At 41.1% G+C, this 12,695-nt stretch overlaps 1 protein-coding gene across 6 annotated transcripts in view; it reads left to right on the top strand.

Annotated features, from left to right (window-relative positions):
* Positions 1–7,291: 7,291 nt before the first annotated feature.
* HYDIN (HYDIN axonemal central pair apparatus protein) overlaps positions 7,292–12,695 on the top strand; it is a 416,706-nt gene continuing 411,302 nt past the window's right edge. For 4 of the 6 annotated variants that reach the window (XM_087877179.1, XM_087877178.1, XM_034425679.3 and 1 more), the window contains exons 1-3: positions 7,292–7,714; positions 8,442–8,573; positions 10,207–10,332. In XM_087877179.1, the coding sequence (XP_087733305.1) occupies positions 8,454–8,573; positions 10,207–10,332 (246 nt within the window). In that variant the 5' untranslated portion in view covers positions 7,292–7,714; positions 8,442–8,453. The remainder of the gene's footprint in view (positions 7,715–8,441; positions 8,574–10,206; positions 10,333–12,695) is intronic. The other 2 variants (XM_087877181.1, XM_087877180.1) reach the window with 1 other exon arrangement.

Genomic DNA, 12,695 nt, shown 5'->3' with positions numbered 1-12,695 from the left:
GGATTGCCACAGTTGCGGAGGAGTTGCAACGTTGTCAACTTTAAGACTTCAACTCCCAGAATTCCTCAGCCAGCATGGGTTTTCTTAATGGTCGGCTGGGAGTTGAATTCCACAGGTCTCATTGGAGAACCCTGCCCACTGAACAGGCCGCTCTTCGCCTCGGTCGCGGCCGCAGGGCGGATCGGGCTCCGCGGCCAAAATCATCGCCTTGGACATGTTGCGATGCGATCTGGTTCAAGTGCACTGCCAGAGTGCCTTTTAACCGTTAAAAGGGAGGCAGGAATTTCACTTGCTGTCAAAATCTGAATTACTCCTCTTCTGAAAAGGAAATGATGGTTTTTTTCTCCTATGGGATCAGCTATTTTAAACCTAAAATTTTTAGATTACTGAAATTTTAAAAACAATCACGGTTTGGAGAAATCACTCGGAGCTTTCCTTACTCTAACAAATGCTTCAGAGTTTTCTGTAAACGTTTAATTTTATTTAATTTATTTCATATGTTCTTATATCCTTTCTTAAATATTGGTCTTGGACTATAAATAAATAATATAAACTCTCACCCAACTCACAGCCCTGTAATGCTCTACTCACTACTTCCCTTCAAACCTGCAATGGACTTGTCAATACACGCAGGCTGCAATTATTCAACTAACTATTCTTATGCTAACTATTCTAGCACTGATGAGGTTACCTAGCTTGGGTAATAAAACCTCTGCATAAAAGCAACCGAGTTTAGAGAGCACCAAGGACCCTAACTATATTCATCTAATGATACTATAGAATAGCCCACATTTTGGGGACTTCCGGTGGCTCCGCCGGCATCAGCGGTTGCTCCTTTGGGAGCGCTAGCCCCGTGATTTTGTTAAGCCGCTAGAACAGCGAAAATCAGCTGTCTAGCAGCTTGGAAACTTTCCCCTCGGGAAAAGAGGGGAAAGAGAGCAGCCGGGTGCGGGTAGAGCTCCCCAAGAGCTCCAGGAACAATCCTGAAGCTCGAAGGGTGAGAGCTCCCCAGGAACCTGGTAGAGCTCTGAATCCGGGACGTGTCTGCTTTATGCAGAACAAGATGCCGCAACCATCCCTGCAAGCAACTTTTTAACAACATTTGGATTAAAAGCAGACAGGAGACATTATAACTGCAAGTACCAAATTTTAACTCCAGCTGAATATTGTTTCTTTCTGGGTCTGATGAGAATGGGAAAAAGTTGAAAGAAAATGGCGCTGGCTTGTTAAGGGCGTGGAAAGTGAAAGTTAAAGAAGAAAGTGCTTGTTAACTCGTTAAAGCTGTCAGCCCCATTTAACTCTAATGGACATTGTTTTAAAGAATTAAGACTGGGACTAAAAGAATAAAGTACTGACTTACTAATAAGCCATATTATTGGTTAAAGATCAAGATTAAAATATTTACTGACTTAGTGGGCTGGTTGTTGAAAATTACAATTTGGGAATGGCTTCAAAGCAGACAAAAACAGGCATTCCAAAAAGTGCTGGAAGTTCTCCTGCTCAAACCCCTAAATTGCAGTCTTTGTTGGCCCCAGTGGATACACAAGCAGAAGCACAAATGCAAACACAAGTATTGACACTGGAGGCTCTCCAAGGTGCCTTAAAGGTACAAGCCTCTGAATTGCAAGAAAAAATCACATCTGCATTTAAAGATGTCTCTGAGAAAATGGCAGCAATTAAGGACCTAATCCAAACCCGTAATCAAGAAATAAGAGAAGACATTGTGGAAGCATTTCAGGGTTTGGTGGGTCATGTTACATCGTTGGAGGAAAAGGTTGAAGAAATTAATCAATCTAATGTGAATTTGGAGATTAAAGTGGATGAAGCTCAAATCAAGATTGACAAGACAGAGGCAGAATATATAATGACACAATATAGGGTGATGGAATTTGCTTTGAGGGTAAGAGGCGTGAGAGAAAATAATCAGGAAAATTTGAAGGAGATTTTTGCAGAAGCTCTTGCACAGTTAACTGGAGAGTCCAAAGCAGAGTGTGACTGACAAATTGATAAAATTTATCATGTTAACTCATGGATTGCCAGGCAAAGACAACAACCAAGAGATATTGTGATCTACTTCGTTACCAGGAAGATAAGAAATGGGATCTTACAAGCTTCCTACAAAAACAAATTACAAGTGGCAGGACAGGAGGTTGCAGTATTCAAGGAAATTCCCCCTAAAATGTTGAGAGCTAAAAAAAGACTATACATTTCTAGTGGATGAATTGAGAAATCGTCAGATACAGTATACTGTAGATGGGAGGTTCCAGCCGGATTAGTGGTGAATTATTCAGGAGAACGATATCGTCTCAATACAATTTGGAAGGCAAGAGATTTTTATGTCAATGTACTAAAGGCTGGATACCCACCATCTCCAGGAGCCAGAAAAAGAAAAGAAGCAGGAGACGTTAGAAAGGAAGGCTTGCAAGCACAAGCCCAGGGAGGGGCTTGGAGTACCCAAGAAGAATTAGTGCAACTTTCGGGGGCTGTGCAAGCCTTGGAGCTACTTGAAAAAACAGAAGAAGCCCAAGAACAAAGACAAACACGAGCAGCAACTAAACGAAAGGAACAAGAATTAAAAATGCAACAAACCCAGATAACAACCCAAGGAAGTACAAACAAAAATACAGAAGCTGTGGGGGGGGGGGCGCAAGACAGAAGAAGAAATTCCAGGAGGCTTTCCAGTCGGTGTTCAAAAGGCTTCAGGGGGCCAAAGATGGCAACTAGATTTTTAACTTGGAATGTCAATGGCTTAAACTCACCGCAAAAAAGGAAGAAAATATTTCATTACTTGAAACAATTTAAAAATGATGTAATTTGTTTGCAAGAAACACATATTAAGGCAAATGATCAAAAATATTTGATAAATGCGAGACTGGGAATATATTTTGTGGCATCTGCTCCAGAGAAGAAAAATTGTATAGTTATATATCTAAAGAAAGACTTAATGGCTAAATTAATTGAAGCAGACCTGCAAGGTAGATACATTGCAATTGAATTATTAATCGAAGGAAAGAAAGTACTTTTAGTGGTAGTATATGCACTCAATCAACAACAAGACAAATTTTACAAGTTGCTACATACAAAATTGATAAACTGGGACTATAAATCTTGTATAATGTTGGGTGACTGGAACGGAATATTAGATACTAGAATGGACAAGAAGAGACTTTGGCAAAATATTCAAATGCGAGCAAGATTGCCTAAATCCTTTTTTGACATGATGGAGGATATGGAGCTGAGAGACATTTGGCGTGAACGGAATTTTAAAGAACAAGACTTTACATTTTTCTCAGATAGGCACCAATCTTTTTCTAGAATTGATTTTATATTAATTACAAATGATTTCCTTTCTAGGGTGAAGACGAAGATATGTCCAAGAACTCTAACAGATCATAACCCGGTGTGGATGGAATTGGAACATGGAGAGGTGTCTAGGAGATCTTGGCGATTAAACGAAAATTTATTTAGATACGAGGGGAATGTGATAGAATGTAAAAAATTAATGAAAGAATTTTTTGTTTTAAATATGCATAAGGAAACATCCATGGAAATGGTTTGGGATGCAAGCAAAGCATATATGAGAGGTGTCTTAATAAATTTGAATAATGCATATAAACGTAGACAGGGGAAAAAATGGAGGGAATTAGAAGAGGAAATAAAGAAGAGCAGGTGCTAATAAATAACCCAGATGATAAGAAAACAAAAGAAGCAATTACCTTATTGCGAGGGCAGTTTAATATGTTGATAGCAGATCAGGTTGCAACTAATTTGCAATATGCTAAACATAATACCTTTTGTAATGCAAATAAGCCAGGTAGATGGTTAGCATATATGTTGAGGGGGAAAAAAAGTCTCGTACAATAGAGAAAATAGACTATAAAGGTAAAGAGGTGTACCAACAGAATATGATTAAAAAGGCTTTTTTAGAGTTTTATACGAGATTGTATGCTGATGACAAAATACAAGGTATAGATATAGATAGATACCTGGAGAAGGAGAATATTCTTACAGTTACAGATGAGCAAAGGGAAAGATTGAATCAACCGATATCCGAGGAGGAAATTCTACTGGCAATTAAGCAGTTAAAAGTTGGTAAGGCCCCTGGTACAGATGGATTGACAGCGGCTTATTACAAAAATTTACAGTTGGAAATGGTAGAACCCCTTAGGGAATTATTCACTAGAATACAATTGGGAGAAGGGGTACCACCATCTTGGAGAACAGCCTTTATTTCTCTGATTACGAAGCAAGATCAAGACCATACCCAGCCAAAAAATTATAGGCCCATATCATTACTTAATACAGACTATAAGATTTTTGCTAAAACATTAGCAAATAGGTTAATGTCAGTTATGCAACAAATGATCCATAATGATCAATCTGGTTTTATACATGGGAGACAAATGAAAAATAATGTAAGGCAAATTGTTAATATATTGGAGTATTTGGAAAGGAACAACCAAGTCCCTGCGGTGCTTATATTTTTGGATGCAGAAAAAGCGCTTGATCGATTGAACTGGCAATTTTTATTGAAAATGGTGCAGAGGTTGCAGTTTGGAGAATGTTTTACAAAATCTATTAAGGCAATATATCAGGAACAGACAGCGCAAATAATAATTAATGGTAGTTTAACAGAAACTTTTAAAATAGAAAAAGGAACAAGACAGGGTTGTCCCTTGTCCCCATTACTGTTTATTTTAACGTTGGAATTATTGTTGAACAAAATACGTGACACTGATAAAATACGGGGAATTAAGATTAGGCATCATGACTATAGATTACGAGCATTTGCAGACGACTTGGTTGTAACCTTAACTTATCCAGTGAAATCAGCTACAGGCTTAATGGAGATAATTAATCACTATGGTCAAGTATCTGGGTTTAAAATAAATATTGGGAAAACAAAGATGATAACTAAAAATATGACAATAAATCAAAAAGAAGAATTAGAAAGAGTAACAGGATGTGAGATAGTTAAAAAGGTTAAATATTTAGGAATTTATATTACAAGTTCAAATGGGAAATTATATAAGTATAATTATGAATTGTTATGGCATAAAATACAGACAGATGGATAATTGGAAAAAATTACAACTGTCTTTGTTGGGTAGAATAGCAGTAGTAAAAATGAATGTTTTGCCTAAGTTTTTATTTCTTTTTCAAATGATACCAATACTTAAAAAGGATGCGAACTTGGAAGAATGGCAGAAGGGCATTAATAATTTGGTTTGGGCAGGGAAGAACCCAAGGGTTAAATTAAAAATAATGCAAGACATACGTGAAAGAGGAGGTTTGAAAATGCCCAACTTAAAATTATACCATGAAGCAGCTGTCTTATCAGAAATTAGTGATTGGATTAATTTAACAAATGAAAGAATATTGAATATAGAAGGATATGATTTGGTTTACGGCTGGCATGCTTACTTAGTATATGACAAGAAGGTTGATAGGACTTTTAAAAGTCATATATTAAGGAATGCTTTATTTCCCATGACGCTGAAAATTCGTTCAACGTTTGCATTTGATACCGGAATTGATGCACAATACTGGAACAGTTTCAGTAAACTCGGAGCTGGCTCTTTCTTGAAAAAGTACGTCCACTTATCAAGGGATGAATCGCACTGCAGATAAACATAAACTACTTCTAAGGCAGAAATTTCATTGAAGAGAGTGTTGGGTGGAAGTTCTTCTCGCCATGGTGATAATAACCAGATGTTCATCATTTCTTCTAAAATTGGAGGATTATTGCGATCAGATTGAAACAACTTAGCGTCTCATATACTGAATCAGTGAAATTATACCACTTTTCTAGGTACGCAATGGCTCTTTGATACACGTTGATGGCTTCTTTCTTGAACTTTTGCATGGCATTCTCAGGCAAATGTTTTTTACGTAAGGCAAATAAAACTTTCATTCCAAAAAACTGCTCATCGTATTTTTTTTGCAAAGAATCATGCAGCTTACACATGATAATGTGAAGATCACATGCACAAATTTTCTTGCTTTCCAGCTTCAATAGGGTGTCTTGTATTATTGACATGAAGAAGTGCATGAAATATAAATACAATTCTGAAATTGTTGGTTCATCGTCCTTTGCGAGTTCATTTTCCTGATCCGAAATAAGGTTCCAGATAATCTTATGGCACTCATCAGATCCAAGAGAAATAAAATACGATTTTAGAGGTATCCAGTTTAAAAGAAGTCTTTCGACTGCTTTAAACAAACTTAACCAACGTGTTGGAACATGGCGCAAAACTTCATGGAATTCTGACTCGCAAAACTCAAAAAATGATTTCAACTCTTCTCGTTTCTTCGCAGAATTTGAAAATTCAGCAAAAACCTTCAGCACTACATTTTCGATATCAAAAGATAACTGCTTTAATGCATTTTTTGTGCTGTTGTGTAAAATGTGATTATTGCAATGAGCAGCTACAATATTGTCATTTTCCAGCAATAATTTTTGGTAAACAGATTTGTTCACTCCATAATTGACAGATGCATTATCTGCTGAGTAAAGCTTTTGAATAAAAAAAATTTCCACTATTTTGTGAAAAAAAATAGTGAACATAATGTGAAAAAAGTGGACTGTCCGCTCAAATAGTGGACACCTGGCAACCCATTGGAAGAAGGAAGATTTGCCTACTATTCAAGAATGGATATTAAAAGTAGCAAATTTAGCAGAGATGGCAAAGATCTCAGCGTATTTGAAGGACTATTCAAATGAGAAATATATGATAGAATGGAGAAGATGGATAGATTATATTCAAAGTAAATATCGGACTAAAAAATTTCAAATAGTTTAGGAATAGATAGAGAGATGTTATTATGTATTCAAATTTAGTTTGGTAAATGGGAAGTTAAAGTATTAGAGGGATGTAAGAGGTTATAATTAATTAGACTGTTAGATTATGATTGTTGAATCAGAGCTGTATTTTGCTCTGGGAAGTAGGGAGCGGGGTGGGTGGGAGAGGGAGGGTTGGGGACAGTGGAGGGAAGGGGGGGATATATATATATATATAAACTTTTTAAAACTTTTCAATTAAAAAAAAAAGAATAGTCCACATTTTGGCAGCTTTTCTATCATAATCAGAGTCTTGCAAACTGAATGCTTCACCGAAATCAGCGAATCAGGCTGGAAACCTCACCAAGCAAAACCAGCAAATGGAGAGGAACCGCGATTATTTCATGTCGAAGCCAAAGATGCAGTGACTCGTGCACTCTTCGGTGTAGGTGAGGAGTGCGAATTTCAAAGCAAGCGCAGCAACTTTAAGGCATGTGGACTTCAACTCCCAGAATGCGTGAGCCGACGGCCCAGCCAGGGCGGCAAAGCTCGCAGGGACCCGAAGCTCTGTCTCGCCTGCCGGGACTGAGGAGCCGCCGACGAAAGACCCGTCCGGGCGGACAGAGGAGGGCGGGGCAGGCGCGGCCACGAGACCGCAGCGCGCGCGACTTGCTTCCAGGCGTCTCCCGGGGCGGAGCGTGCGACCGTTGCCATAGCGACGCAGCAGCGCGTTGCCGGGCCAACAGGCGGGCCAACAGGCGGCGTGGCGGATCCGAGTGTCGGCCTTCGGGGCTTGGAGTGGACGCGCTCGGCTGGCTTGAGTCCCCTCGAACGCCTTCCCGTTGCCGACCCACTCCTGAACGGAGCCCGGGAGGAACTGCCGCCGGGGACCTTCCGTGAGGCGTTTCGGGGATCACTTCGTCTGTCCGCTTGGTGAGTCCTGGGCTGCCCCACCGCCCGCCCGATGTACGGGAAGCGCAGCCGGGGCGCCCGGGAAGGCTCGGCCGGCGGTGGGCGAAGCGGCGAGCGGGCGGGTTTCTGCCAGGCTTCCTCCCCGCCTGCGCTCCTGGTTTTTACAGTCTGTAAGCCTGAAATGCAGGGCTACGCGAAGGCTTTGGCTGCCGGGGGGAGGGGCGGGGTTAGTAGGTAATGCAACCTCCGCCCGCAGGAACCTCCGCGCCGCCCTTCCCGTCTGGAGGAGGAGGAGGAGGAGGAAAGCGGGGCAGCAGATTCCATCCTCAGCCTCCCTGAGATCTGGGTGCCCCGCCTGCAAAGGCCCTTTGGGGACACCCGGCTGGCCAGCAGCCGTCAAGGGAAGGCAGCCCGTTCCCTGCAACGGCCCCAATTCAAAGGCGGCGGCGGCGGCGGCGTCTGCCCTGCGGGCTTAGTCTGGAGGCGGGAGCTTCTCTCGCAGAACCGGGCAGCTGTCAGACCCAAAGGAAGAAACTGAAAGAGATCCCGACTGCTTCGTTGTTGCTGAAACAGGAGCCAGCGTTTACAAGGGAAAAAATAATACCTGCAAGATAGAAATCAGACCTTACGGGGTTTTTTTTACTCCTTTTCCCCTTGAGGATCTATTTCTCATTGACAGTCCAAATAAAACTGTGCCTTTCAGATAATTCCCTTTCCCAGATTTTAAAGAAGCTTATTCTTCTTTCAGAGGCTGACAAAGATGCTAACCGAACGAACCCGGAAATCTCTACTTCCTTTGAAGTTACCTGAAGGATTTCAGAGCAAAGTGGTTGCACCACGCAATGCAAAGTTGGTTACAGAAGAAAAGAAGGACACTCCAGTATGTTCCTTTGGGGATGGATGGACTCATGCGGATATTTAAAAATGGGTCATGGGTAAAGGAAAACTTCCTTGGGTTGATCTTCACACCTGTTGATTATATGGCCTCAATTGTGTTGTTTTCTTGACAACATTAATGCTTTACCACTGCCTTCTGCTTGCCTGATTTTTGACTTCCCAGTAGAACAACAACACTTTATTAAATTTGCATGTCACTGGACTCTCAACAACTTTGGGTGACTCACAGCAACCAGCAAAGAAATTACAATAAAATCAGTAAATTATAAAAATTTGATAGCAAGTATGATGACTAAAGGAAGACACACTCCCTTGCTGAAGGCCTGGGTGAAGGTTGGCCTACTCACCAACCTTGAGCTTTCTTGATGGTCTGAAAACACTCATTTCCCAGAAAGCAAACTAGAACAACTGAGAGCCAGTTTGGTCTAATAAAGCATCATGCCAGAAACCAGGAAGTTCTAGTCTCATTTTAGGCATAAAAGCTCCTGGGTGATTTTGGGCCAGTGCCTCTGTCTGAGCCCAACTCCCCTCACAAAGTTGTTATTGTGGGGGGAAAAGGAGGAAGAAGGTGTGTCAGATATGTCTGTCACCTTGAATAATTTATAAAAATAATAAAGATAGATTAAAAAATTACATCTAAAAAAATAGCTTAACCAAAAATACAATTCCAAAACAGGTGAAGTCTGAGACTGAACTTGCATTTTTCAGATCCAGCATCCAATTCATTGAGGAATGTCAGGATAAATGGGCCCAAGAAATGAAGTACTGGTAGTCCTTGACTTAAGATGTCAGTCGGGACTGGAATATCTATCGCTATACAAGGCATCACTTAGTGATGACAATCCCTGCACTTCCAGCTCCTGCCATTACCCGAGCTTCATGAATCCCATAGTCCTTAGGCAAGGCAATTTCCTGCCAGCTTCTCACACCAAAGTGTCAGTGGGTAAACAAGCAGGAAGATGCTAGTCAACAGGCTGCAGGTGCCGGATGGGGGAAGGAGCAAGGAGGTATGAGGAGGCTTCAGGAAATCACAGGGAGGGAGGGCAATGTATGAATGAAGACATGGGAGGCACAGGTCAGTGAAGTGGCCCCAGCGGGTGGTGGGAGAAGTGCTATGAGATCAGAGGAGGGCGCATGGAACTTCAAGACCTGGTTGTAACCACTGTTCATTCAGCACAGTTGTAATATCAGCTTTGCTGAGCAAATAGTGGTAGGTTGAGGACTACTGACCACCAAGGGCTGCAGGATGGTTAGATATACTTTACTTAGTGTATCACAGGCTCCCGTTGCATAGAAATCAAAGTTAATGAAAATCAATGTAATACAACACAAAGAATGCAACCTCTCCACAATTACCCATTCAGAAATGGCTTTGTTCAACCTAAGGAAAATAGGGAAGCATAGAAGAAAGCTCCAAATTAATGTTATTACAAATGAAAATTCCAATAATTGAAATGGACGATCTGCATTTATGACTTTTTAAAGAATTTCGGTGGGAAATAATTATTTTTCTTGGATTCCACCACAACAGGTTGTAAGCACCTCTCATGAAACAGGAACAGCAGGAAGAGCCAATCTTGATGAAGGTGTTGATGCACTTTTGCTTCTTTTTGCAGCTGACACCCTCGGCTTTTCTGAAAGAGATATCTCTCACAACGGAACAAAGGCTTGCAAGCACCCATGAAGTACACTTGCCTCGCATTATTCAGCTTTTGGACATGAGTGAAACCTCACACCAGAAAGTAAGCATTTTTTCTACTTTAGTGCAGGACTTCTTGCAATACGCAGGCATGAAAAGATATGGCACAGGATTTTTATATTAAATATTTTTAATATAAAAATATAAAATTTTAATATAAAAAGATATACCGTATTTTTTGGAGTATAAGACACACCTTTTTACCCCCAAAATTTGGGCGCGTCTTATACACCGGATGTAGCCCCACCCTCCCGCTGGCCCCCACCCTTTGGCCTGTGCCTCGCAGCAGTTACCTCTTTGCAAGCAAACAGCAAGAAAAAACAGCTCCTTTCAGCTTCAGCATAGGCTAATTAGCACAAGTTGATTAGACTGGCCTCCCGACTCTCAGCTGTTTTGCGCACGGCTCTGCTGCTTGCTGCAAAGAGTGCTGGAGCAGATTTTTTCCCCCTTGTACTAATCAAGCTATGCTGAAAGTAAAACTGAAAGTAAAGCAGGCTGTTTGCTGCAAGAGGCAAAATTAGGCAGAAGGAGATTTCTTTTTCTTCTTTTTCCTCATCAAAAAAGGTAGGTGCAAACAATAGGAAACTTAGGGCAAAAGAGGAGAGTTCAAGATTTTAAAACACAAAAGAAAAAAAGGAGAAAGAAAAAGGCAAAAATAAAAATGGGGAGAAAAAGAAATGAAAGAGAAAAATGTTATATATATTTAGAATTAAAATATGAATAGTAATAAGAAATAAATGGGAAATCATGATTGTAAAAATGAAATGAATAATAATTGGAATATTTATCTTTGTATTTTTGAAATCTAGACAATGATAGGTTTTTATTTTTTTATTTTTTTTAGAAATATGAATAAGTATAAACTGTAACAATTGAAATACCTTTAATGGTATATGGTGGTGAAAGTAAAAAGGATTAAATTATAGCTTGGATAACAGCTAGAACATTTTTAAATTTAATTAGGGAAATTGTAATGATTGAAATATTTTTAATTATATATTGTGATGAAAGTAAAAATTATTAAGTTGTTATTTGGAGGATTATATGGGCAAAACTGTGGGTTATTGGGAGAGTTTAAGATGTGAAAATGAGTAACATAAGACGGGAAAATTATCTGATTTATTATTATTGGTAAATATTTATTTATTTATTTATTTATTTATTTATTTATTTATTTATTTATTTATTTATTATATTTCTATACTGCCTTTCTCCCGTAGGACTCAAGGCGGTGTACAGTCAAGAAAAATATAGACACACAAACATCATAAAATTGCTAATTAAAATTATTACTTAGTTTGGTCAATTAAATAAAACCCAGAATTAGATAACATTTAAAAAATCATTCACATGTTCATATGTTTAGCTCCGCCTGTTGGAACATCAGGGTCTTGAGGGCATGGCGGAAAGCACGGAGATCAGGGATATTCCGTATCTCTGGGGGCAGTTCATTCCTAAGGGTTGGAGCCCTCACAGAGAAGGCCCTCCCCCTGAGAGTCGCCAGTCGACATAATTTGACTGACGGTACCCTGAGTAGTCCCTCCCTGTGAGAATGAACTGGTCGGTGGGAGGCTATTGGTGGCAAAAGACGGTCTCGTAGGTACCCAGGTCCTAAGCCATGGAGCGCTTTAAAGGTGATAACTAACACCTTGAATCGCACCCGGAAGACCACCGGGAGCCAGTGCAGCTTGCGTAGGAGAGGTGTTACATGGGCATAACGAGCTGCGCCCATAATCACCCGCGCGGCTACGTTCTGGACCAGTTGGAGCCTCCGGGTGCTTTTCAAGGGGAGCCCCATGTAGAGAGCATTACAGTAGTCCATACGGGAGGTAACTAGGGCATGAGTGACCGTGCGCAAGGCGTCCCAATCCAGAAAGGGACGCAACTGGCAGATCAGGCGAACCTGATAAAAGGCACCCCTGGCCACGGCCGTCAAATGATCTTCTAAAGATAACCGTGAATCCAGGAGGACACCCAAGTTGCGGGCCCTCTCTGTGGGGAGCAAGATCTCATCCCCTATTGTCAGTGATGGTACCAGCTGACTATACCGGGACGCCGGAAGCCACAGCCACTCGATCTTGGAGGGGTTGAGTCTGAGCTTGTTTCTCTCCATCCAGATCCGCACGGCCTCCAGGCAACGGGACATCACAGCAAGGGCATCATTGGGGTGGTCTGGGGTGGAGATGTATAGCTGTGTGTCATCAGCATACTGATGAACACTCACCCCAAAACCACGGATGATCTCGCCTAGCGGTTTTACATAAATGTTGAACAGAAGGGGTGAGAGGACTGACCCTTGCGGCACCCCACAAATAAGGTGCCTCGAGGTCGACCTCTGCCCCCCTGCCAACACAAACTGCGAACGGTCAGAGAGGAAGGAGGAGAACCACCGAAGCACGGTGCCCC

The sequence above is a fragment of the Pantherophis guttatus genome, chromosome 11 (assembly GCF_059756535.1).
Source record: "Pantherophis guttatus breed Tessera chromosome 11, ASM5975653v1, whole genome shotgun sequence".
In the NCBI taxonomy this organism is placed as follows: Eukaryota; Metazoa; Chordata; class Lepidosauria; order Squamata; family Colubridae; genus Pantherophis; species Pantherophis guttatus.
Note: the sequence above shows the minus strand (reverse complement) of the source record. Positions and strands in the feature narration are given on the sequence as shown.